The sequence below is a fragment of the Danio aesculapii genome, chromosome 3 (assembly GCF_903798145.1).
Source record: "Danio aesculapii chromosome 3, fDanAes4.1, whole genome shotgun sequence".
Taxonomy (NCBI): domain Eukaryota; kingdom Metazoa; phylum Chordata; class Actinopteri; order Cypriniformes; family Danionidae; genus Danio; species Danio aesculapii.
In genome coordinates, this window is record NC_079437.1 from 15880768 (window position 1) to 15907948 (window position 27181).

The 27181-nt window shown below is 36.2% G+C and overlaps 1 protein-coding gene across 2 annotated transcripts in view; it reads left to right on the plus strand.

The window, feature by feature from the left end:
* stat5a (signal transducer and activator of transcription 5a) overlaps window positions 1-26057 on the plus strand; it is a 225205-nt gene extending 199148 nt beyond the window's left edge. For both annotated transcript variants that reach the window (XM_056453251.1, XM_056453252.1), the window contains 6 exons: window positions 4884-4978; window positions 8077-8219; window positions 10373-10528; window positions 11779-11830; window positions 17130-17237; window positions 24363-26057. In XM_056453251.1, the coding sequence (XP_056309226.1) occupies window positions 4884-4978; window positions 8077-8219; window positions 10373-10528; window positions 11779-11830; window positions 17130-17237; window positions 24363-24486 (678 nt within the window). In that variant the 3' untranslated portion in view covers window positions 24487-26057. The remainder of the gene's footprint in view (window positions 1-4883; window positions 4979-8076; window positions 8220-10372; window positions 10529-11778; window positions 11831-17129; window positions 17238-24362) is intronic.
* The last annotated feature ends 1124 nt before the right edge of the window (window positions 26058-27181 follow it).

Sequence of the window (27181 nt, forward strand, 5' to 3'; positions counted from 1 at the left end):
ATATCTTAAAATAATTTTGACATATAAAAATTAAAAATAAATTGTAAAATATAGCACAAAATTATCATGCTCATTTTGATGCGACCGGATCCCAGATGTCCTGTAGTTTTGACAAAGCACTCTGTGAGGATTATCTCAAGATCTGTGCATCTGTTATGCAGTGTTTGCCTCATCTGAATCAAGAACACCTGCTCTAAATAAATACATGATCTACAGTGGTTTACTAATGTTTGCTGAAGCTACAAACCAAAACGCAGCCCAGAAAGCCCCCCCGCACACACTGTTTACAAGTATGGGGTATTGTTTAGTGTCTACATAAAGCAGTTTGTTGTATTATGCCTGTAGAGAGGTTTTGGTACATACACAAACCTCTGTTTATGTATGTACATCATAATGCAAAGTGTGTTTATGAATGAGGCATATATTTTCATATACAGTTGATGGCAAAAATCCAGAGCCCTATACTGTGATATTTTGATTTTCTGTTCTGTTATAGAGCAAGAAAATTTTCACAGTATTTCCTATAATATTTTTTCTTCTGGAGAAAGTTTTATTTGTTTTATTTCGGCTAGAATGAAAGCAGTTTTTTTTAAAGCATTTTAAGGTCTATATAGTCTTTTAGTTTGGATGGAATTATTCATTTATTCATTCATTCATTTTCCTTCGGCTTAGTCCCTTTATTAATCAGGGATCGCCACAGCGGAATGAACCGCCAACCTATCCAGCATATGTTTTACACAGTGGATGCCTTTCCAGCTGCAACCCAGAAAATAAATGAATGAAAGATATTTTCTAATGCACAAGGACAGCAGCTATTGCTGACACCAGAACTGATCCACCGGTCCATCTATGATTTTGTGCGTAATCTGCCATGCTAAATGCTGAAACTGACACAGTACACCATGTTCTAGTGGTTAAAGTTAAACGGAAGGAGACGGAGAGAAAAACACTTTTCAGTCCTAAGTAATGTGACTGTGCTTGTGGATGGCTGATTAAAAACAGAATGAACATGAGGCAGAGGATCATGCTCTCGATCTGGCAGTCATGCCTGACTTTCATAAACCCACACACTTTTAGCTGTTTATCATGTCAACTCTAGGTCCATTTCCAGTGAAAAGAAGTTCAGTTGTGAGGAACTCGTACAGCAGCAGCAGCGGCAGCCAGTTTTGACTTTTTTTTTTGTTTATAATTGATGATCATCTCTGAGGAAACAAGATTATTTTAAAGAGACTGTACACGCATTGTAAAATAGCTTTTTCTCTTGTATTTGTGTACTTAATGAGTAGGAATGAATTAAAGACGTTCTTTGGTGGCTGTTGACTTTAAAAATTGAAATGAAAAAAATAAAATTCTAACATATTTAATTCATATTTAATATATGCAATTTGTATTTTAATTATGAAAACTTTTAAAATTTATTTTTTTAAACGTCAACAGCAATACATTAACTAACATTAACTAATACAACCTTATTGTAAAGTGTTACCGATTTTATTTATAGTAATTCATTTGTTTGCTTAGTCTGGAAAGTGCTCTGAAATTTAAGATGCAATAGTTAAATTAAAATCTGCAGTCATTGTAAATATTTGTATTCTATTAATAATATCTGAAATATCTGATTCTGATTGGCTGATGAACATACTAATGTGCAGTCATTTTCAGGAAAACGCTCAACTAAAGTAACTTCAAGCACGTTTTGACATATTTAGAGTTCCATATCACTACACTGAAGAGTTGATAGATAGATAGATAGATAGATAGATAGATAGATAGATAGATAGATAGATAGATAGATAGATAGATAGATAGATAGATAGATAGATAGATAGATAGATAGATAGATAGATAGATAGATAGATAGATATGGATGGATGGATAAACAGGCAGACAGACAGACAAATAGATAGACAGACAGACAGATGAACGGATAGATGGATAGATAGACAGATGGATCGGACGGACGGATGAATGAATGATTTAATGAAATGAATGCTTTTTCGCAAAGAAGTTTACCTTAAAATGTCACTATCAGTATAAAGGCATAGACTCCAGTAATTTACAAGCACTCAATCAATCAACTCGGTCTCTCTCTGTTTATTTCTCTATCTTAAAAGTCTTCAGATTAATGGCTTAAACTGTCTCTTTTTGCTTTAAACACTTCTTCTACACACAAGAACCTTTTATGCATAAAACCTCTTTAAATAAAACCTGAACAATGTCATTAGCTCTGGGAATCATTGTGGAATTACTCAGTGCATTGAACTACAGTATTAGAAGTTTAATGCACCCCTGATGTACAGTACATTACCACCACAGGCTTGCATAAATCTTTAATAGTGTCCTGGAGTCAATTATTCCTTATTTATTAATTTACTATTTTTTTCTTGTATTTCTCTTTCTGCCTAAGGTTTTAATTATTCACATCCCAGTGAGCCAAAAAATAAAAAAGTTTAGACCCATTAAAAAATGAAAACCAACAACTTTATATTATTAGTTCCCCTAATACTTTAAAATACAAAAGGTATGGAGTCAATTATTCCTTGTTTTTTTAATGAACTAGTTTTTTCTTTAATTTTTCTTTTTTCCCCAAGGTTTTAATTGTTCACCCCCCGATGAGCCAAATAAAAAATAAAGTTTAGACCCATAAAAAAATCCAACAACTTTATATTGTTAGTTCCTCTTATACCTCAAAATGCAAATAGCCTGGCGTCAATTATTCCTGTTATGATTTTTTTTTCTTTTTCACTTTCAAACCAAGAGTTTGATTGTTCGCAATACAGTGAAAGAAAAAAAATCAATTTAGACCTATCAAAAAAAAAAAAACTATTGTTATTTCCCCTTATACCTCAGAATACAAATTGTATTATAGGCATGTGTCATGGTAATGTGAATAAAAACTAGTCTCACTTGAACAGGTCAAGCAGTCACAGAAATGCTCCGGTCGCTGAACAAACGGTGCGTTTGTGTGTGGCAGCAGAAAGGAAGCTTTTATCTGTTCTCTAATCTTAAGGCCACCTTTTCACAAATGATTTTCAGTTCAGCTGACTCATTATTCTTCATTGAAAAACCCTCCCTCCAATGGGTTTAACATCCATACATATTGAATATACAGTACATACAGTTAAAGTCAGAATTATTAGCCCCCCTGAATTATTGTCCACCCTGTATATTTCTTTCTTGAATTTCTGGACACGTTTTTAAACAATAATGTATAAACTAATTTCTAATAAGTGATTTATTTTATATTCGCCATGATGACAGAACATGATATTTTACTAGATATTGTTCAAGATATTAGTATCCAGCTTAAAGTGACATTTAAAGGCTTAACAAGGTTAATTAGGTTAACTTGGCAAGTCATTGTAATTAAAAGACATTGTAGACAATCAAATAAAAATATGTCTTGAGAGGGATAATATTATAGATCAGCCAGATCAGTCTCAAAAATAATACATTTACAACATAAAATTCATACATGCACAGCACAATTCACATTTACGAAGTCCAGTTTGTAAATTAAATACACTATTCAAAAATACAATACACAATTTGTAAAAATCATAAATATTTTCACCTAATGAATTGGATTTTTGTATTTATGAATCGTGTTTTGAATTTATGATTTGGATTGGTGTAATTATGAATCGTGTTTTGAATTTAGGAATTGGATTTGTGTATTTATGAATTGTGTTTTGAACTTACAAATTGGATTTGTTTATTTACGAATCGTGTTTTGAACTTACAAATTGGATTTGTGTGTTTACAAATCGTGTTTTGAATTTGCGATTTGTATTTGTGTATTTATGAATCGTGTTTTGAATTTACGAATTGGATTTTTGTATTTATGAATCGCGTTTTGAAATTATGACTTGAATTTGTGTAGTTATGAATTGTGTTTTGAATTTACGAATCGGATTTGTGTATTTACAAATCGTGTTTTTAGTTTGCAAATTGAATTTGAGTATTTATGAATTGTGTTTTGAATTTACAAATTTGATTTGTGTATTTACGAATCATGTTTTGAACTTACAAATTGGATTTGTGCATTTATGAATCGAGTTTTGAATTTACGATTTGGTTTTGTGTATTTACGAATCGTATTTTGAATTTCCGAATTAAATTTGTGTATTTACGAATCGTGTTCTAAATTTGCGAATTGAATTTGTGTTTTTATGAATTGTGTTTTGAATTTACGAATTGAATTTATGTATTTTTAAATCATTTTTTGAATTTACGAATTGGATTTGTGTATTTACAAATTGGGTTTTGAACTTACGAATTGGATTTTGTAAATGTGACTTGTTGTGGTTGTATGAATAATATTTTGTAAATGTATTACTTTTGAGACTGCTCTGGCCCCATATAATATACAAAAACTTTTATTGTAGCTGAAATAAAACAAATAAGACTTTTTCCACAAGAAAAAATGTTATAGGAAAGACTATGAAGAATTCCTTGCTATGTTAAACGTCATTTGGGAAATATTTGAAAAAGAGAAACTTATTCACTGGAGGGCGAATAATTGTGACTTCAGCTGTACATTGTTGGTCATGTGAGCACACACATATGTCATATCACATGATGTTTTCCTCAATAGTCGATAACACTTCTCTCATTATTCTCCTTAATGTTTTTAAACACACTCAGCGATGGAACTAGAACCACAGACTTGATGTATACAATTGAAAGCGTACAATTGAAAGCATATGACTGACCAAAAGTTCACGACAGTTCACTATGAGTCTTATCTGACTTAAGTGTATATACTGTAAGTCAAAATAGTAAAATTGAAGAATTATAGAATTTAAAAAATGCCTATTTTCTTACACATATTAGTGTGCATGCTAGTCATTTAAAAGCTAATTTCCTTCTTGTCCTTGCAGGAGAGTTTACCAGGCAGGAACTTCACATTTTGGCAGTGGTTTGATGGTGTCATGGAGCTTACTAAAAAACACCTGAAGCCTCACTGGAATGACGGGTAAGAACTGTTAAAACACAAATACATGTAAACATCACATTCCTACAGACTTAGGGCCCTATCATACACCCGGTGCAATAAGGTGCAAGACGTGTTTCTATGACGTGTTGTTATTTTCAGACCAGCACAACCATAGTTGTGGTGGAAACCATTTTCCCGTTTTCCACCACATTGTTTAAATAACAAATCCATTTGCACCACTTTGTAGACTCATAGGTGTTTTGGTCTAGATAAGAGGTGTGTTAAGGCGCATTGTTGGTGCGTTGATATTTTGAGGAACTAAAATAAGACTGCACAATAGACCAGCTGAGAGCAGGTCTAAAGACCAGCGCAGAGCGCGTTAGTTGTGTGCCTCCTTTACATATTGCTTAATACACACAGGATGTACAACAATACACAAATATCTTTACATATGAAAAAAATTATTACTTTCTATATATCAAATATCAATATTTATCAAATAATCAATAAATATCAAATTAATCAATAATTCAAATGTCAATTTGTATATCAAAATATAGAAATGAAAAATAACTAAAGGATTATAATATTACAAAAACTATTATTTTCTACATAAATATAAAAACCACTGCCTTCATGCCTTCATCTCGCGGGGATTTTTCAGTTTATTTATGACAATTTGCTTTTGTATAATGTTATTATTATCATTATTATTTATCATATGCATATTCATATTTGTTTTATTAAAAACAAGTTTAGATTTGTCCACCTGTCCACCTGGTTTTGGACAATATGGGGGCATAGGATGCGTGTTTGGATATAACCTATTTGTTTACAATTTATAAATTATATAATTTATTAGTTTGCTGGAAATTAGAACTGAATTTAGAAATAGTTTTGAAACAAATCTTTGCGCTTAATAAACAAAATTAATTATGTAGGCTAATGAATGTCTGTGCGTACAACACGTTTCCTTATCCACAAAAAAGAGTGAAAGTGAAAGTAAAGAATGAGGAGGCTCATTCTCTCATTCTCACGCTGCAGATGCTGTATAACTGTTTTCTCGCTAGTGAAGTGTTTAGTTTTTCCACTTACAAAATCCGCCATGTAAATAGGTAATGCGCCATGGCACGACGCAACTGACTTTTAAAGGGAATGGGAGATGAGACTCTGATTGGTTTATTCTCAAAACATACCGATAACTCATTAAGAGAATAGCTCAACCCTGTTAAACCATGCTCCGCGGCGCAGAGCGGATTTTTCCGTCCTTAAAATAGCAAAAGTGGATTCTGACACAGCCTTAATGCTTTTGCGCCATGCGCTTTGGACTTTGCGCCTAGATCGTTACAATAAAGCCCTTAATATCAGTGACTGCAGCCAGGTTGTTTTAGTAAACCAAAAATAGGAATAAAACTATTGGTCAAAATCATTTTTGTCAACTGAAGTGAAGTTTCACAAACTCATTTCAAGAGGAGCATGTGAAATGATTGATCACGGCTGGTCTTTCATCCACAAGCCAATCAGATTACTCCAAACTCACTACAAGTAGCCCATCTAAAACTACTCTCTTATCTTCATTTTCTGAAGAAACCACCCCATCTTCCCCCTTTACTCTTCTACCAGGGGGAACTCTCAAGAACTACCTAATCTTATATCCCCTTACATGCTTTTCTACCAGGCAGGAGCCCTGTGCTCAATTATCTCTGAGCTCAGGGTTTTCTCCCGGGACAGCATGCCAAACTTGCTAATATTATCAAGCAAGATCAATTAATGATAAACTGAAACTAACAAGGGTGGCACGGTGGTGCAGTGGGTAGCACAGTCGCCTCACAGTGATCAAGAAGGTCGCTGGTTCAAGCCCCAGCAAGGTCAGTTGGCATTTCTGTGTGGAGTTTGCATGTTCTCTCCATGTTGGCGTGGGTTACCTCCGGGTGCTCCGGTTTCCCCCACAGTCCAAAGACATGCGGTATAGGTGAATTGAATAAACTAAATTGGCCGTAGTGTATGTGAATGCAAGAGTGTATATGTGTTTCCCAGTGTTGGGTTGCAGCTAGAAGGACATCTACTGTGTAAAACGTGCTGGATACGTTGACAGTTTCCGCTACATTCATTCTTTCATGGTGGGGCACCACGCCAAAATTTATCCCGCCACGGCTACATTACAGCTTCTCATTCAAAACATTTTATCTTTTTAATAGCAGATATTTTTAATATCGCACCAAAACGTACTAAAGGGTGAGTGAATTATTACAGCGCAAACTTTTCTGTAACCGTAGTAGTGCTGTGCGTCATTTGCTTAACCTTTAAGATGACGTGCTGACTGACTGACTGACTGACAGGTGCGTGAGGCCAGCAACCACGACGTATAGCCATTTCACTTTACTTCAGGACGCATTAACACCACTCTGTAGGTCAATTGGACACATTCATAAATGTTCCTAGCAACTCTAATAAATGCTGGAGACATACTCATTAAATAAACGACTAAATCGCACTTCAGCAGCATTTATTTGAGAGCGCACAAGAAGATCTGCACGCTCTTGAAGCGGCTTATATTTGATATATTTGATATTTATATTTATATTTAAAAAGAAAAGAAATTACAGCAGCATTTGAGTTTAAATGATAAATACACCTAATTGCCAGGAAAAACTCAGGATTTCATGATTTTAGTGAAATATAACATGAAACATGCATGCTTGGTACATTTCTCCTGGCTGCTCTGCAAAGAAACATTAGTCATAATGTTTCACATTCTTGTTAGATTCTGGTTCTTTTGTTCCTTTTTTACCTTTTTTTTACAATGGACAGGCTATATTCATAATGAAGTGCTTCTTTGCCATGGCAACTGCCTGATTGAGAGATAGTGCCGGTTAAAACTATACATCAAGACATTAAAGCATGCATGGATTAACACAGGAGGGAGATCTGAGAGACCACATGCAAGTTTGATATGATCTTGTGCTCTTTTTGTTGTTGTTGTTGTTATGTTCTTATCCTTTTCCTGTTCAACCCCCAGTCGGCCATGACTTCTAATGCTTTGTACAGAAATCATGATAAAACTCAACAGTACACACTCTCTGCCTTTGTGATTACAAATGCACTGGTGTTTGACTTCGTGTGTTTGTGCGTCTTAGGGCGATTCTTGGCTTTGTGAATAAACAGCAAGCTCAGGACATGCTGATGTCCAAACCCAACGGGACCTTCCTGTTGCGATTCAGCGACTCAGAAATCGGCGGCATCACTATAGCCTGGGTGGCGGAGAACCCTAACAAAGCAGGTATAACTATTTTTGCTATTTTATTTGATTTAATGCTATTTAAAACCGTTTGCTTTGCTCTATTTTCTTAATTCTATTTAAGCAGTGCTCATTTTGACAGCAAATTTAGATTTAGTTTTAAAATTAGACTTTAATTTTAGACTTTTAATTAAAATACCATCTAGTTTTAGTCCTATTTAAAGAAATACTCCACTTGTTTTGGTAATAGCCACATTTTACAAGTCATCTAGAGTAAACAGTGTTTAGAGTTACCATTTTTTATATTCCATTTAGAGTTATTTTTATTTATTCAGCTGATTTTCAGGTCAGTCAGGAGCACTTTTAGCTTAGCTTAGCTTAGCATAGATCATTGAATCAGATTAGACCATTGGCATCTCTCTCAAAAAAATAGTTTTTATAATGAGACTAGTTTCCAATAATATCTGGATGCAAACTTGGTTGTGCAAGCGGAGACCGCATATCTCAGACATGCAATGTCAGACACAATGCACTTAAAGGAGCTAGTAAAGTCACTGTGAGGGTGAGGGTAGGGTTAGGGGTGGGGATTGGAGTGGGCATTAAAAGCATTGCATGAAGGTCAGCTTGCAACTACACAGAGTCTGCATTCAAACCCCTTGCCACCCTGATTTCACCAAGTAGGACATGTTCCTGGATTAACATCTATGTTGATCCTGGAACAACATTTTTATTAGCCAGTCAGAATTAAGGGATATGTTTAATGTTTATGTTTGATTTAGGCTTACGGTTATGCATATCCACTTCTACATGAAGATTATGAACATGAACACTTCTACATAATTTACAGTTATGATTGGGTTTAGGGGTAGGGAATAGGTATGGATTACACTTTCGAACAAAAAGTATGTTCCAGAATTAACATAGATGTTAATCCAGGATGGCAAATCATGACCTGCCAGACCCCTCTCACAGTTCCTAGCCATATAGGCATAAAAAATGGCAACATTTCATTTTCTGTCAGTCTTAGTACACAATGTAACTACAGGCGAACCAAACTTTAAATAGGAAATTGACCAAAACTCTTTTTAAATTTATTATAAACATAAAATGATCCTATTTACAAAATAAATGGAGTGTTTCCTTAAGTCTTCTGAATAATTGCAGTTTTAGTCTAATTTTAGTCTAATAAAAGTCCTGTCAATTTAGTCTAGTTTTAGTCAATGCAATCTTGACATTAGCAATAAGATTATTATTAACCCTACAATCTGTGTCAAAAACTGCATTATTTTTACCCATATTAGATTTTTTTTTCTATTTGGACAATAATGTGTTTGTCAGCACTGCAGCGGTGGTCAGATTACTGTACGATTGACCACTAAACTTCAGCTGTTTAACCTTGTATGTTTTATTTTTTCATCATAAAATAGCCAAGTAGACATTTCCCCAACATTTAAACATTGCATTGTGAGATGCCTATTACGCTTTTCTATTGTCATACGCATTCTTATGTAGTGTTTTCAAATTGCTAACACATGTTACTATGAGCTATTAGATATGTCCATGTACATGCACAGGCACCTTTCTCTCTCACACAGGCTCTCTCTCTCTCTCTGTTTGACTGATTCAGACGTATTATAACTCTCAACCACGTTCCTGGAGGACCACCAGCTCTGCGAATTTTCCATACACCAAACACAGCTGATTCAGACCATCTGCTCATTAGCAGAGACTGAAAGACCTGTTATGAGTGTGACGGACAAAGGAGACATCCAAAACATGCAGTGCTGGTGGTCCTTCAGGAACGTAGTTGAGAAACACTGTTACAACTGATCAAAAATGGTCAGATCTTGCACTGAGCTAGCATTAACTTGTCTAAATCTTGGCAAATGACCATGGAATAAGCAGGATAATCAACAGGTCGCCGTGTATTACATGCACTTTGTGGCGGAGGGTTATTTGTATCTCCGTTGTGCATTTAAAATCTTTGAATGCACAGCAAGTAATTGATTATCCATTAAATATGCATCACATCAAGTCTTCCTGTAGCTTAAATATTAGACTGCTAGCAGGTTGTGTGTTCAATCCCCAGGGAAGAAAGAACTGATAAAATGCATGGTGATTAAAAAAATAACAATAAAAAATTTTACCATTTCAAAGCTTCTACTGAGAGTAAAATGTGTTTGTATTGTTCACAGGGGAAAGGATGGTGTGGAACCTCATGCCATACACAACCAAAGACTTTTCTATCCGCTCCCTGGCAGATCGTATCAGTGACCTGAATCATCTCTTGTTCCTCTATCCCGACCGACCCAAAGATGAGGTCTTCTCCAAATACTACACCCCTCCTCTGTGTAAGCATCATCTTGATCATCATTTTAATAGTTGTTCATGTTTTATTATTTCGTCCTTTGTGGCATTACTAAACACACACACACACACACCAACATATGTTTGTCATTATAAAACATCATACAACTTGTGTCCATATAAAGCACATAAACCTGCACAGAAACACTTGTGTAGCTATCTTCTTTTTGTATCATTGCTAAATTTTGTAATTGTTCCCACAAGGTCAAAAATGATTGGCATTACTTAAAGTAAATGGCTTTCTTTATTAAAAGACCTCAGTTTAAAACACATATTCATGCAGACATGAAAGTTTATCTCTGAATGAATCACTTGTAATTATTAATAGTAATTAAATCATTTAGATGCACCAATTTCACATTGCATAAAATCCTATTTATATAGATTTATGATTGATGATTTTTTACTAAATCATCAGAATTCTGATGTGCTAAATACATTAAATCTTGAGTGTCTTAAACTATTTAATCTTAGACATGTAGCTTAATATTATGAATCCATTAAAAATTCATATTAATCAATTATCAGCTCTTTAAGCTCAAGCTTGTGTCTTTATCCATGTCTTTGGGTTTGAATGAGAGTGTATCAGTTTGGGAAACTTTCCTTCTGAAACAAAACAAACAATAGAAACAATCACAGAAGTTCTAATGATTTTATAATCACTTTAATGTTTATAATAGAAATTAAATTGGTTTAAATCTATACTGTACTGGTTCTGTCGGTCTAAAATGGTAACTTTTTTACAATAACTATCATTCCAAAGCCACCAACCTGATTTCACCAAGTAGGACATGTTTCTGTTTTAATATCTATGTTGTCTATGTCTATGAACAACGTTTCAATCGACCAATCAGTATTAAGGGATACATTTACAGTTTATATTAAGTTTAGGCACACAGTTACTGTAGGTTTATGCACTTTTACATGATTGTTATATAACTATTATTCCCCTCTGATTTTGAGAATGATTTACTGTTGATTGGGTTCAGGCGTAGGGAATAAGTTTGGATTACATTTTCAAACCGAAATTATGTTCCAGGATCAACATGAAATTTAATGAATTTAATAGTATTTGTATTGAAAACTATTGGAAACTTCTGTTATGGTTTCTATATATTTTTATTATTATTATTCAGCAGGGTTTTATATTCATGTGTGTTCATTCATAGCAGTGTGTGACCAAATGTTATGTTACGCTTTAAGAATAATCTGTTTATCTTTCCCACTTCTCCAGCTAAAGCCGTGGACGGATACGTCAAACCGCAAATCAAACAAGTAGTCCCAGAGTAAGTACACAAACACACAACTCTGTCTCCTCGTGTTTTTCTGACCTCTCGGTATAGCCACAGGTCTCCACTTGACTGATTTTCAGCAACCTGACTTCTCCAAGCGGAAAACCTAATTGTGCGCTAGCATATTAGTGCTGGCCTCACGCGGTGGGCAGTTACGGGTTGCCTTGGATACGTGAGACTCTGCACCCCGTGTTCCTCTCATCGGCATATACTTAGCTCTGTTAGCCTCATTAGCGGCATTATTTGTCCATAGGTGGACGACCTCGCCGGTCTTGTTAGCGTGTCTTCCTCTTCGGGGCAAACTCAACGGGGAGTTGTGCACCATCAGTCCCAGATAATTCAGTTGCTCTCATCAGCATTCAGAGGAAGTGATTATGAAACTAGCTCTTAATTTTGCAGGTTAGCATGAAGCCTCTGAGCGCTAGAGTGGGTTGCAAGCTGTGAATTAGAGTTAAACGGAATGAAGGAGCTGAACATGTCTTTTGTTTGTTTTTTAAACCAATGTTTTAATGAGGGAGAGAGCAGAAAGATGACAGGAAATGTTTTGGGAAGCTATCGATAAACTATAGCTATAGAGTGCTAGCACTGCTAATGTGTAGGTCCGACTGTTAACTAGAGCTCAGCTGAATGAATGAGCTGAATAGTTTTTTGTTAAGTTGTTGTTTTTTGAGCTGATATTTTATTAAGAGAGTTGAAAGAGTACAGGAAATGTTACAAGATGGTGTAGCAATAAACAAGCTAGGATTGGTAAGAACCGTTAGCACTGCTCATAATGGTAAACTAGAGATGAATAGAATAAATGAGCTTAGACTATCTTTTTATCTTTGAATTTTTTTTTTAATTTTATTGAGGGGAAAAGCAGAAAGATGACCAGAAATGTTACAGAAAACTGTAGCAATAAAGAATCTAGAGCTAGGAAGAACTTTCTGACCATTAGCACTTCTAATGTGTGTAACAAACAGTAAATGAGGGGAACAGATATCATGCCTTTTATGACTTTTCTTGATTTGCTTGCTTCCAAACTTTCTGATGTTTTAATGAGAGAAATAAAAGAAATATGGCAGGAAATGCCTGCTAAAAAAAACAACTTAAACCACCCTAGGTTGGTTAGCTGGTTTTAGCTGGTCGACCAGCCTGGTTTTAGAGGGATTTTGGCCCTTCCAGGCTTGTTTAATCTGGATATAGCTGGTTTTAGCTGGGCTCCCTGCCTGACTAGGTTGGTCACTGGTTTTAGCTGGTCATCTCCAAGCCCGACCAGCTAAGACCAGGCTGGAAATGGCTAAAAACCAGCCTGGAATGCCAAAAGCCCTCTAAAACCAGGTTGGTAGACCAGCTAATACCAGCCACCCAGCCTAGGCTGGTTTAAGCAGTTTTTTTTCCAGCAGAGATGTTATGTGACGCTATCAATAAACTATAGCTATAGAGTTAGCAAGAACCCTCTGAGCACTAGCACTGCTAATGTGTGGGTCAGTCTGTGAACTAGAGCTTAGCTAAATGAATAAGCTGAATATAGTTTGTCAGTTTGTTGTTGTTGTTGTAGAATTTGGAGCTTACTGATATTTTATTAAGAGAGTTGAAAGAGTAGAGGAAATGTTACAGGATGGTGTAGCAATAAACATGCTAGAGTTAAGGCTGATTCATACTTCTGCATTAAGCACACACGTATGCTCACAAATCAGGTAATCAACTAGACCTTATTTACACTCGACATTGCCTCACTGACCAAACACTAGTAACTCCACTACAAACATCGGATCATTTCCTTCTCTCTCTCAACATCCATATTACTCCTGAGCCGCCACACACTCCTACTCTAGTTGCCTTTCGCAGAAACCTACGCTCTCTCTCACCCAACAGACTATCCACCATTGTTTCTAACTCTCTTCCTCCATCTTGCAAACTTCGGGCTGCTGAGAGAAATTGGCGAAAAACTAAAAATCCTGAACAGCTCATAACATACCAAACTCTTCTGTCTTCTTTCTCGACTGAGGTTACTTCTGCAAAGCAGACATACTTCCGTCAGAAAGTCAACAGTGCCACCAATCCTCGCTTGCTTTTTAAAACATTTTCCTCCCTCCTCTACCCTCCTCCTCCACCCGCATCCTCCACACTCACTACTGATGACTTTGCTACATTCTTTTGCACCAAAACTGCAAAAATCAGTGCTCAATTTGCTGCACCTACAACAAACACGCAAGATACACCACCAACACCACACACACTCACCTCTTTTTCCCAGCTCTCTGAGTCTGAGGTGTCCAATCTCGTGCTATCAGGCCATGCAACCACCTGTCCGCTGGATCCCATTCCCTCTCATCTCCTGCAAGCCATTTCTCCTGCAGTCATACCAACACTGACTCACATAATTAACACATCTCTTGACTCTGGTCTATTCCCTACTTCATTTAAGCAGGCTAGGGTAACCCCTCTGCTAAAGAAACCCAACCTGGATCAAACGCTACTTGAAAACAACCGACCGGTATCCCTGCTTCCATTCATGGCCAAGATTTTGGAGAAAGTAGTGTTCAATCAAGTCCTAGACTTTCTTACTCAAAACAACCTCATGGACAACAAGCAATCTGGCTTTAAGAAAGGCCACTCAACTGAGACTGCCCTGCTCTCAGTCGTGGAGGATCTCAGACTGGCTAAAGCAGACTCTAAATCATCTGTCCTCATCTTGCTGGATTTATCAGCTGCTTTTGACACTGTAAACCACCAGATCCTGCTATCTACGCTTGAGTCACTGGGCATCACAGGCACTGTTATTCAATGGTTCAGTTCCTACCTCTCGGACAGGTCATTCAGGGTGTCATGGAGGGGAGAGGTGTCCAACCTACAGCATCTATACACTGGGGTACCTCAGGGCTCTGTGCTTGGGCCACTTCTCTTCTCTATCTACACGGCATCTTTAGGAACAGTCATCCAGAAACATGGTTTTTCCTACCACTGCTATGCTGATGACACCCAGCTATATCTCTCTTTCCACCCTGATGATCCCTCGGTTCCAGCTCGCATTTCAGCCTGCCTGTCAGACATTTCACTCTGGATGAAAGATCATCATCTCCAGCTTAACCTCATGAAAACGGAAATGCTTGAAGTTTCTGCCAACCCGACTCTTCACCATAACTTTTCAATCCAGATGGATGGAGCAACCATCACTGCATCCAAAATGGTAAAAAGCCTTGGAGTTACGATTGATGACCAACTGAACTTCTCTGACCACATTTCTAGAACTGCTCGATCTTGCAGATTCGCACTCTACAACATCAGAAAGGTCCGACCCTTCCTATCTGAACATACAGCTCAACTCATTGTTCAAGCTCTTGTCCTCTCCAAACTGGACTACTGCAACTCTCTGCTAGCCGGGCTACCAGCTAGTTCTATCAAACCTCTTCAGCTGCTTCAGAACGCAGCAGCACGAGTGGTCTTTGATGAACCCAAAAGAGCACATGTCACTCCGCTACTCACCCGTTTGCACTGGCTGCCAGTTGCTGCCCGCATCAAATTCAAAGCTCTGATGTTTGCTTACAAAGTGACCTCTAGCTGTGCTCCTTCGTATCTGCTCTCACTTCTGCAGATTTATGTGCCCTCCAGAAACTTGCGTTCTGTGAATGAACGTCGCCTCGTTGTTCCATCTCAAAGAGGGAAGAAATCACTTTCCCGAACTCTCACATTCAATCTGCCCAGTTGGTGGAATGAACTCCCCAACTACATCAGAACAGCCGAGTCACTTGCTGTCTTCAAGAAACGACTAAAAACGCAACTGTTTAGTCTCCACTTTCCTTCCTAATCTGCAATTGCCTCTCTGGCTATACCACTAACTGTGCCCTCCTTCTCTCTCTCTCTCTCAAAAAAAAAAAAAAAAAAAAAAAAATTCTTTCTACTAATGTTTTGCTTCTTAGACTTTTACACACCTGAAACTTGTCTATAGCACTTGTTCACTGCTGCTCTTATAGTTGTGTAAATTGCTTCCTTGTCCTCATTTGTAAGTCGCTTTGGATAAAAGCGTCTGCTAAATGACTAAATGTAAATGTAAATGTAACGTATGCATCGGTGCAGCCTGCGTGTGGATGCATAGCCCTCGCTGTGGCCGTCGCTGACGCGCACCTCTCAAAAAATGTATCTACACATTGCAACGACGTGTAGCGCAAGCTCTGTGATTGGTTGGCGGGGCTGAGAGCCACCAGCCTGATGAAGCGAGTGTTTACAAGTGTTGAGTCCCATGAAGCAGCTCTAGATGGAAACTGTTGTTTCAACTGTTGTTGTTTTATTTTAGAGCTTACTGATATTTTATTATAAGAGATATTATATTTTGAGAGAGCGGCGCGGTGGCTCAGTGAGTAGTGCTGTCGACTCACTGCTAGAAGGGTGCTGGTTCAAGCCTCGGCTGGGTCAATTGGCATTTATGTGTGGAGTTTGCATGTTCTCCCCATGTTGGCTTGTGTTTCCTCCGGGTGCATTGGTTTCCCCCACAGTCCAAAGACATGCGCTATAGGTGAATTGGGTAAACTAAATTGTCTGAATGGGTGTTTCCCATGATGGGTCGCAGCTGGAAGGGCATCCCCTGCATAAAACATTTGCTGGATAAGTTGGTGGTTCATTCCGCTGTGGCGATCCCGGATTAATAAAGGGAATAAGCCGAAAAAAAATGAATGAATTATATTTTAAGAGAGTTTAAATAATCTGTACCAATAAACAAGCTTGAGTTAGCAATGTTAGCACTGCTAATGTTTGTTGCAAACTGTAAACTAGAATTAGAACTAGAACAGCTAGAATAAATGAGCTGTCTTGTATTTAATTGAGGGGGAAAGGTAGAAAGATGACAGTGTGTTAACAGGAAACTATTAATATGTTTGATTGAGTTAGCAAGAACTTTTACTGCTAGCACTGCTAACGTGTTGCAAACCGAACTAAAGTTAATGAGGATTAAAAATGCCAATTTAGTGTCTAATAATAATTTCATTAGAATATAGTTTTTAGAAATTTAATAGAGTAGAAAGATGAAAAGAAATGTTTTTCTGATAATTTTATGGGGTTTCAGTATCAGTTCTCAATAATAGATTAAAGAAATATAAGTACCTTGAAATAATGGAAAATGTAATAATTGAAAGAATGTTAGTTTAGAAACAAAAAATTCAAAATAAATTTTTCAATAAAACAAAATTATTTTAAAGGCACCTAAAATTACTTAAACAAAAAATATTCCAAGTATTAATATTGTAATAGTCTATAAATATTAGTAAAATAGCACATGTGATGTTAAATATTGTTGTGTGTGTTTGTGTTCATACAGGTTTGCGACTCCAAACCCAGACCCTGCAGCAAACCCCACCTACATGGACCATGTAGCATCATCTCCAGCTGTCAGTGCACCACACCCTTACGGACTCTATCCTCCAATGTGAGTACACTAATGAATCTGTGTTTACTACAGTAAAGTTAAAACAGAAATTGGGCTGTCACAATCACTCTGGACCCCTCACACCCAGCACACTGCCTCTTTGAACTTTTATCTTCTGCTTAACGCTACAGAGCACTGCGCACCAGAACAGCCCGACACAGAAACAGCTTCTTCCCTCAGGCAATTCATCTCATGAACACTTGATGATAATAATTGCGGAACCAACATCACTACTTGCCATACACTTTTATAAACATATACACTTATTTAACAACACACTTTACATGCCAATTTGCACATAACAGCTGCACATATAACGTTGTATATAGTAATATACCTGTACATACACTTGTCAATTTGTATATCTGCATTCACTACTTCTATTTTTTAGAATATATTTATTATCTGTTGTTTGTCCTGTCTCTGTAATGCTGTCACGAAAACAAAATCCTCGTATGTGTGAATATACCTGGCAATAAAGCTCTTTCTGATTCGGATTCTGAAATATAGAAAATTCGAAATATTTTAATACTATAATAGGACTATTTACAAACCAGTCTAATTTAGCTTTCCTTTTTTCAGATTTTTGTGGCATTTCTTAACAGCCGAGGTGATTTTTGTGTAGTTATGCTGTGAAAAAAAATGACATATTAGCCTTTTTCTAACAACCCTCTTTTCAAAACTTCTTATAATTTTTTAAAGGGATAGTTCACCCAAATATTACAATACTTAAATATTTATCCTCCCATTTATCCTCATTTGGTTTTAAACCTTTCTGAGGCTACTTTTGCATGACAACAATGTGGGAAAAAATCAACAATTTTTTCGATTGCGTTGTGAAAACGGTTCTTATTTGTACAACGTTTTTAAAAAGATCTGCATTTACACATATCCATGAACACGACCACAAATACTGTAGTATATATGCCAGGCCAGTATTTGGGATTGTCATCTTGTTAGTAAACAGTAAGGAATTACTTTATATCAGTATTTCTCAACCATGTTCCTGGAGGACCACCAACACTGCATGTTTTGGATGTTTCCTTCATCTTTCACACACATTGCAGGTCTTTTAGTCTCTGCTAATGAGCTGATGATCTGAATCAGGTGTGTTTGGTTAAGGACCCTTGGAAAAAATGTGCAGTTAGTGGTCCTCCAGGAACATGGTTGAGAAACACTGCTTTATATTATATATGTATACTTACAGTGCTCAGCATATATAAGTACACCCCTCACAAATCTCTCTTTTAAATTCATATTTTTAATAGAAAGCTATACAATATCATATTTGTGCATACTAATTATACATTAGATTAGTCAGTACTGAAGCCAAATCTGGAGTTTATCTAACAAATAACTTATGATAACGGTCCAAAAATTTGTCCACCCAAATTTATATGTTATAGAAAAATGTTAAATACATTTTTAGAAAAGAGTAAAATCAAGAGAAGCAAAAAAATGTGAAAAATTTTGGTGACATTTCGTAGGTTGTAATTATTTTTGCAATATTTTGCTTGAATTTAACTGTATTCTTTCAATTTCTAAATATGTTTGGTGATTAAAATATTATTTTGATAAATATATCTGTTTAATAAGTCTGTTTTGTTTAAATGCACCAAAATACATATTCACTGAGAAATGGATACAAATATTCAAAATGCAGTGTACTCAATTATGCTGAGCACTGTATGTATACACAAGGTGTGTACTGGATGTAGAATTTGCCATGTGTAGTGCATCAGATATGTCTCCACTTTTGGTGTGTAATTTGTAAGTAAATCCACACTTTACTGATCAAGAGTTGGTAATACTTAAACACTGTCATGTACTTCACCATTGTTGTGTTGACTTTAATCTACAGTCCCTTAAACACATACTATGCACACGCATGAGGTCATCGTTTGCATAGACTCTCATTAGCTATGTTTCCATCCAAAGATGCGAATTAATTTTATGTGCAAAACTGGACTATCACATAAAAGACGTGCAAATAAAGCAGCTTTTCCATCCAATGAGTCAAAGAGAACAAAATCATCACTTCCTGATTAGTTGGTGCCAAATATCAAAGGTTAAAATGGAGTTTATTGAGGTAGGAGAAGCTGTGTGAATCTTTTCCTTATTTAATGAATTACTTGCACCACAATGCAGACACGCAATGAACACGTGGAGGCGTTGGAAGGCATTTTTATCACCACATAAACTCTTAACAAAAATATTGTTTTATGACACATGACTTTTTTAATGCACACACTGGAATTTGTTCGGTAAAAGTGTTTCCATCGTAGTTTATATGCATCTTAACGAATAAAAAGTTTATTCTTTGCAGATATGTGCAAACATTTTTTATGCACATTTTCAAAATTGATGTGCATCTTGCCGTTTCCATCAGCTGTTTTTTCATGCACGCACCTAAAATGCGCATAAAAACAGGTGAATGGAAACAGATATTTTTACTTGTTTAAATAAAGAAACCTATATATTTTCAGATGATTACACAAACGCTACAATTGCAGCGTATTCTTTGTAACCCGTTTTCAGATTTATGCATCTTCAGTCCCAAAAACACCTTTCGTCATGTAAATAAACAGGCAAAACACACAAAACATTTCCCATTTTTGGCTTTTACATTTTACGTTCTTACAAAACGTTGTTGTGTAAACAGCCTCTGAGCTTCTGTCTTCTGTTGAAATCAAAAGAACAACCATAACTGCCCAACGCAGGAACAGTTTCTTCCCTCAGGCAGTGAACACTTAATAACTGTGGAACAAACAACACTGTTTATACACACACACACACACACATCTCCGCTTATTTATTTAACAACACACTTAATTTATTAGTCCATTTGCACATAACATAGATGTGCATACAATATTATCTATAGTAATAAACCTGCTTGTACAGTTGTCAGTTAATAGTTCCTTTATTATCTGCGTTTTTGTCCTGTCACTGTCATTCTGTTGCACCGTTGAAGCTTCTTTCATGAAATCGAATTCCAATATATATAAAAAATACCTGGCAATAAATCTAATTCTGATAAGAAGATATATTGAAGAATACTGGTTGCTGGCACCCATCTACCTCCATAGTAGGACAAAAGCAAAATACTATGGAAGTCAATGGGCTACCAGCTACCAGCATTTTTCAGAAATGTTATGAAAATCTGTACGATTACACAACAGAATATGATGTGTATTCAAACTCAATTCTCAATATTAGATGAAAAAAAGAAAACCAACTGCTTTGCTTTTTTTTTTCTTGCAGGCTATGCGAGAAAAGAATTCATTTACAGTCTAAAACTTGAAGATCTAGAGCACCGATAGATATCTTAAACACTTTTCTTGAAAAATAGGTGTTTTTTTTTTTCAACATGTAGGCTAATAGTAAAGTAAAACAAAGTCCCTTTAAGACAAGTCATTTCACTCAACGGCCGTCTTTGAAACACCTCTCGGGCAGTATTCTCTGGCATTCTGTCTAAATGGGGAAACATCAAATTCTCCAAAACTGCTTGCCAAGCTCACAATTACATTACATATTTAGAGTTACCAATAAAATAAACAGCAACTGTCTCATAAGTTTAGTTTCTAAACCTTCGAATCAAAAATAATCCGCATTTTTCAGGTTGCCCGAGCTAATGCGTTTGTGCACTCGAAAACAAAGAGATCATAGCATCAACCTCATTTATGGCCTTGTTACACATTATCATCCTCTAAATAATGCTTGATAAGATCGTGCTGGTCTTCTGAAGTAATTTACAAATTGGTCTTTATGGCGAATCTCCTCCAAAAATGACAGCGACTCTTTGTTAACAAGTTTGTGGATGTTCGAGTAGTTGCTGTCATGTGATGTGCGTATGACAGGACAGACTGTACCTTGGGTTTCATACAGATTACAAAACCAAAAAACGTTTGCTTTCAAGTGGACTTGGTTCATTTAAAAGTACAGATTTCAAGCTTTATTTGGATATACACTCATTGGCCACTTTATTAGGTACACCTTACTAGTTCCGAGTTGGACCCACTTTTGCCTTCAGAACTGCCTTCATCCTTTGTTGCATAGTTTCAACAAGGTACCAGGCCCATAGCCAAGGAGGTTCGGGTGGTTCCACCCCTCACTGACAAAGGTCTAGAATGTGTCTCATACATGAGCTCATTTGTCCTATATTGACTGCAACATAACAAATAAATTGCCATCATAAAGCAGAATCCTCTCTTGGCTGTCGTTTAGGCCTGACTTTTGCTAATCTGTTTCAGTCAATGCTAACAAATATTTAAATATAATCTGACATAAAAGAAGTCTTCTTTCCCTACTGTATTGTTTTTAAATAGAGAAAACATTTTACAAGTCACTTTTATTCTAAATCTTGGACCTTATTCTTAAAACAAAAAAATGACCAATGAAAAGGTGTGAAGCACCAAAAGCGGACCATATTAAAATTAATTTGAATACTATTTTGACTATTGTTTTTCATGAATTTTCAAATATACTTTCTTTTTTTTTTTTTTTGCAAAAGAGGCTTGAAAGGTTAGAAAATGTTGTTATTTGCCTAATAAATGGCAAAAGGCTAGAGCAGTGGTTCTCAAACTGTGGTACGTGTACCTCTAGTGGTACGTGGGTTTCCTTCTAGTGGTAAGTGGAAGAATCGCTGAATAATAAAATAATAAAATGAACACACTTTTAACCAGTTTTTCTAGGTTTTGATAGGCTACTATACATTAATACATTACAAGTACAGCAGTTTTCTTTTTACTTTTTAAGAACAGTGCCATTTTTAATTAACTTTTAACAGCACATTTTAATTTAAATGGTGAAGTTTTTTTTTGTCTGCAAGAACAGTTAACGTTCAAACTATTTATAATGTTTAAACTGGCTGACAATAATACATATTCTTAATAATAGGAATTTAATCTGCCTCATTTTTAAACGCTGAAGAGCTGTAGCTATTTAAGTAGGCCTACTACGTTACTGTATTTCAATACTGGTCATTATGGTGGTACTTGGAGAGACATTCATTCCTATTTTTTTCTAATGATATATGATATGATATAATAAATAATTTGTAATTTAAAAAAGTATCGAAATCTTTAGGAAATACCTTTGGTACACACAAGTGTAGTTATGATGACCATCCGACTAGCTAATCCAGCAAAAAAAAAAACACTGCTTAAAATGTCACTAAAATGCAGTATTTAAATGTCATATTTGAATAGAAAATGGGGTGTATAACTGCAAAAAGGTTCACGTTTCATGTCTACATGCCTAAATGCATTGAGATACTGCCATATGATTGGCTGATTAGATATTTGCACCAACGAGCAGTTGGACTGGTGTACCTAATAAAGTGGCCAGTGACTATTTCTTATGTGTGTGAAGCATGTATTCGTTAAGATTCCAGTGTATTTGTTGGCCACATGAACTGTCGTAAAAGTACACGTCCGGTCCAAGCGGGAAACGTCAGTCTATAGCGATCAATGTTAGGCTCCTGTAGTAGTAGGCGGGGCTTGAGCAAAATTAAGAGTTTTTATAGTTTGACCTAAGTAACTTCTGAAATGGATTACTGTAATGCCTTATTGTAATGTAATGTAAGGTATTATTCACACTAGCAGCGACTTTGTTGCTGCATGGCGCTCTCAGTGGCGACCTGCTGCAGACGCAGGTCTGTGTAGGTCTACAGCACAGAGAATACAACTGGCCTCTGAGCGAGCTGAGAGGATCACGTGAGCTCTACTTGTGTTCCTATTGGCTGTCGCTCAAGACAGTCGCTCTTTATTTGCATAAAGTTGAAGGATTCTCAACTTTGTCGCATCGCGAGACACGCCCACCTGGTTGCCAGCAGTCACTGTCGCTAGCATAGAGAGAGAGGTCACCGGAAGTCGCTCAGTCTCCGTTAAAATCGAATGCGTATTCTGAGCAGCAGTGTAATGCTCAATATGCTTACTACCCCTGTTGACTGTCTCTTTGTATTTTCATTGAAACCGTTTATATGCCCTAATTGTTCTTCAATAATAACTTAATTTTTTTCATTTTAATTATTATAACTATTATTTTCTTTGTATTATCATGCTTATTCCTTGTAGAATTTTTATTATTGTTGTGTTGTTTGGTAATTATTGAAAAATGTAAAACTTATAAAAAACACTTGTTAAAAAAAATGAGCGGTCGCCTGTCACTTTGGTGTTACGAGTTGCTCGCTGTGTGATTAAGGCAGAATGCACTAAATATCTCCAAACGCTGAAAACTTAAATACGTTTTATTAAAAAGTTAGATGTTATTTACCTAATAAATGGCAATAGGCTAGAGTTTTTAATTCAAAACTTTAACAGATTCCTATTTTTTTCTAATAATATATGATATAATACATTTGTAATTTAAAAATAAGTATCTAAATCTTTAGAAAACATCTTTGGTACATACATCAAAAAGTGTGGTTATAATGACTATCCGACAAGCTAATCCAGCAAAAACAAGAAAAAATTGAATCTCATAATTGAATAGAAAATGGGGTGTATAACTGCAAAAAGGTTCACTTTTTGAGGAAAAAAGAACCACCCCTTTCCCCAGGCTGCCTACTGCCTGAAATATTCCTAGATTTTGGTCCAAATTGAAATGATAGCATCACACACTTTCTTCCCCATTCTGATGCTCGGTTTGAACGGCAGCAGATCATCTTGTCTACATGCCGAAATGCATTGAGATGCTGCCATGTGATTGGCTGATTAGAAATGTGTGCCAACGAGCAGTAAGACAGGCGTACCTAAAAAAGTGGCCAATCAGTGCATTTCCTATGTGAATACTGCTTTACTGCCTTATATGTAAAGGCAGAATACACTAAATATCCCTCCATATACTGAAAACTTAAATAAGGTTTATTAAAAAGTTAGATGTTATTTATATAAATACATAAATTTTATTAACTGAAGAATGTATTACACAAACTAACATGAACAAGTTAAGCCCCTAATCATCAATGTATAAATCACACCCTGAATTCAAAATTCTTCCTTTGTGTTTAGCAGTTTCAGAGTATCTCCCCCACTACTGTTAAAATGCGGTGTATATTGTGCGAGTGTGAATTCGATTATTGCGTTGAAGCTACACAGCCTAACTTGTAAATCTCTCCCTCAGGGCTGACCCTATGCTTGACGCTGATGGTGATTTCGATCTGGACGACACCATGGATGTAGCGAGGCATGTAGAAGAGCTGCTCCGTCGACCGATGGAGGGCCAGTGGAGCGGCCAGCAGTCGTGACCTCTCCACCTTCCTCCTCTGTGACTTCTCTCTCTCTAAATAATGTTTTTTAAATCACATTTTCTCCTCCGCCTCGGTGTATTTTCCCCCATTTGTTTTCTCGGTGTGGGTCTTTATGACTTTCAGTTCTATTTCTTTATCCCCACCCCTTGTTTCTATAAAAGAGAAAGGAGATAATGACAGAAAAAAAACATATATATATACAAAATGAGCCTTTCTCTAATTAAATACCACCAAACAGTATTGTAGAAAAACAAAAGAGAGACGCATGTTATCTCTTTTCCTTTGTGCGTGTTTTTTTTTTTTCTTCTTCTCTCAGATTGACTTTTTTTTCGCAGAACAAATCTCTGAAACCCTCAAACCGTACTACTGTAAGGAACTTTTTTTTTCCTCAAATTGTTTTATGGATGTCATTGTATTTTGGGGGCTGTTCCGATATCTACTGCATCAGAAGTAAATGCGTATTATCCATTGCACTGTTAAGCGAATGCGTTCTTGCAGATGATGTTGTTGTTACCATAGCAATCGCAATGTAACGCTTCTGTACACTAAAGAGTGTTTGGGTTGCAAGGCTGTTTAACATTCGGTGCACCTACAATGAGTCTTAACATCCCCTCACCGTCTGTTCAATCTGAACCGCATACCCAAGCGAAGGCCTGTTCACACCTTTGATGATAACTTTAACAGTAACTATTATAGATAGAGTTTTAAAATTCATTTACACAACACCTTAATATGTTTGTTTTGGTCTCGACCACTGCGTTTTGGGCACCTGAAAATGTAATAATGACAATAAAAAACAAATGTAAAGACTGCAACACCACACTGTAGCTACTAAAGTATAACATTTTATTATTAAAAAGCTATCACGTTGCCACATATCAAAGAATTCTAAAAAAAATATGATAGATATACATAAATTCAAATAATATTACCTCTTTAGACAAAATGAAAATCCAGAAAACGTCCTGCTACAATTTATTATTAATTATAAAAAAATTATTACATATATGAATACAATGAGTACGTTTACATGGACACCAATAATCAGATTTTAAAACGATTAAGACAATACTCTGATTAAGAGTCTAGCATGTAAACAGCGATTTTTGTTTACCTTAATACGACTAAAATCATAATCAGATTAAACAGAATTTGAATCAAGACATGTGGCGTGTGCCTATTTTAGTCACGTTATTGAAGTGCTGTACAGACATGTAAACACAGCAATCAAACTATTACCGTCATGTAGGATTTTCACTGCATTTTGCGACAGGATAGTCTATACACACAGCTGGTTGACACTATTCTCTGCACCTACCGAGTCCGAAGGGTCACAGACACCTGCATCATGAAATGCGGAGCTTTTTTTATCCAATGGTATCAAATTTCATTAACCAATACTCTTCCAGCAGTTCATACTCACATCCAATATCTCGTTTGTCAGGGGGGACAGGCACGAAATGTTCCTGAATTAAAGTGAAAATGCCGAACTGCAGTTAAAGTCGACAAATTAACAATGACGTTAATCGAAAAGTTCCTTATTTCCTGCATAATGAAGGATATAATCAATGAATTGTAATCAAAAATTGTGCATTGTATGATTGTTAGAGAATATGTAATATGTACACTTTTGATTTAAAGTATTGTGCTTTAGCTCAAGGGTTTCAAACTTTTAGAACAACCCCCCCCCCCAAAAAAAAAAAAAACTTTTCCAATTTCACTCGTGCCCACCCAGGCACCCCTCCCTCGAGCCAAAATTATAATGCATGTGCAAACATCATTCACATATTACCTGCTGCTTATAAAGTGTGTAGCATTAATTACATTGAAACATAAATATATACAGTAGCTTGCCTTTATCAGTGTGATGGCTGAGCCTGTTTCTGTGAGGACAACATGCTAATCTGTGGTCGGATCCCTGACACGACTAACCGTAAATCATCTTCCACAGTCAATAAGCGTGAGCCATAGCATACTTGCTTTTGATGTAAGTACATACAGAAAATGCTGCTTTGCAAAGCCAAGATCGCAGAGCCTTGACGGTGTGGTTGAGTCGAACCATGAGTATGTTTACATGGGCAACAATACTTTAATGACTTTAATACGATAAAGACAAGACTCTGATTAGAGTCTACCATGTAAACAGAGATTTTTAAATACCTTAATCTGACTAAAGTCATAATTGAACTAAACCGAAATGGAATTAAGACGTGAGGAGTATGCATATATTAGGGGCATTACTGAAGTAAACAGCGCAATCAGTTGCGTTTTTTTTTCTTTCCATTCGGCTTTCCATTAAAACAACACTCTACCACAAGTCCTTACTTTATATTCGCGTCTAATACCCCAGTTTGTCACGGAGGCATGAATGTGAATGTGAAACTGTCAAACTGCAGTAAAGTCGAAAAAATAAAGATGAAACACCCAAAATTACATGAGGCTCTGCAGGAAACGTGAATAGCCTGGCGACACAACATTCAAAAAGAACTTCACGTAACACCTTAATTATATTAATGTCTTATTAAAGCAAATAACTGATGATCATGTAAATGTAGTCAGTAGTGTCTTCAAAGTAAGTGAAAGATCCAGAAGGGCATCCTGCTGATTTGATTCAGAAGGGCACTTTTTTTGTCAGACAGCTCACCGGTTTCACTTTCATTCATTCACTGTCATTAATTTTAAAAAGCACCAG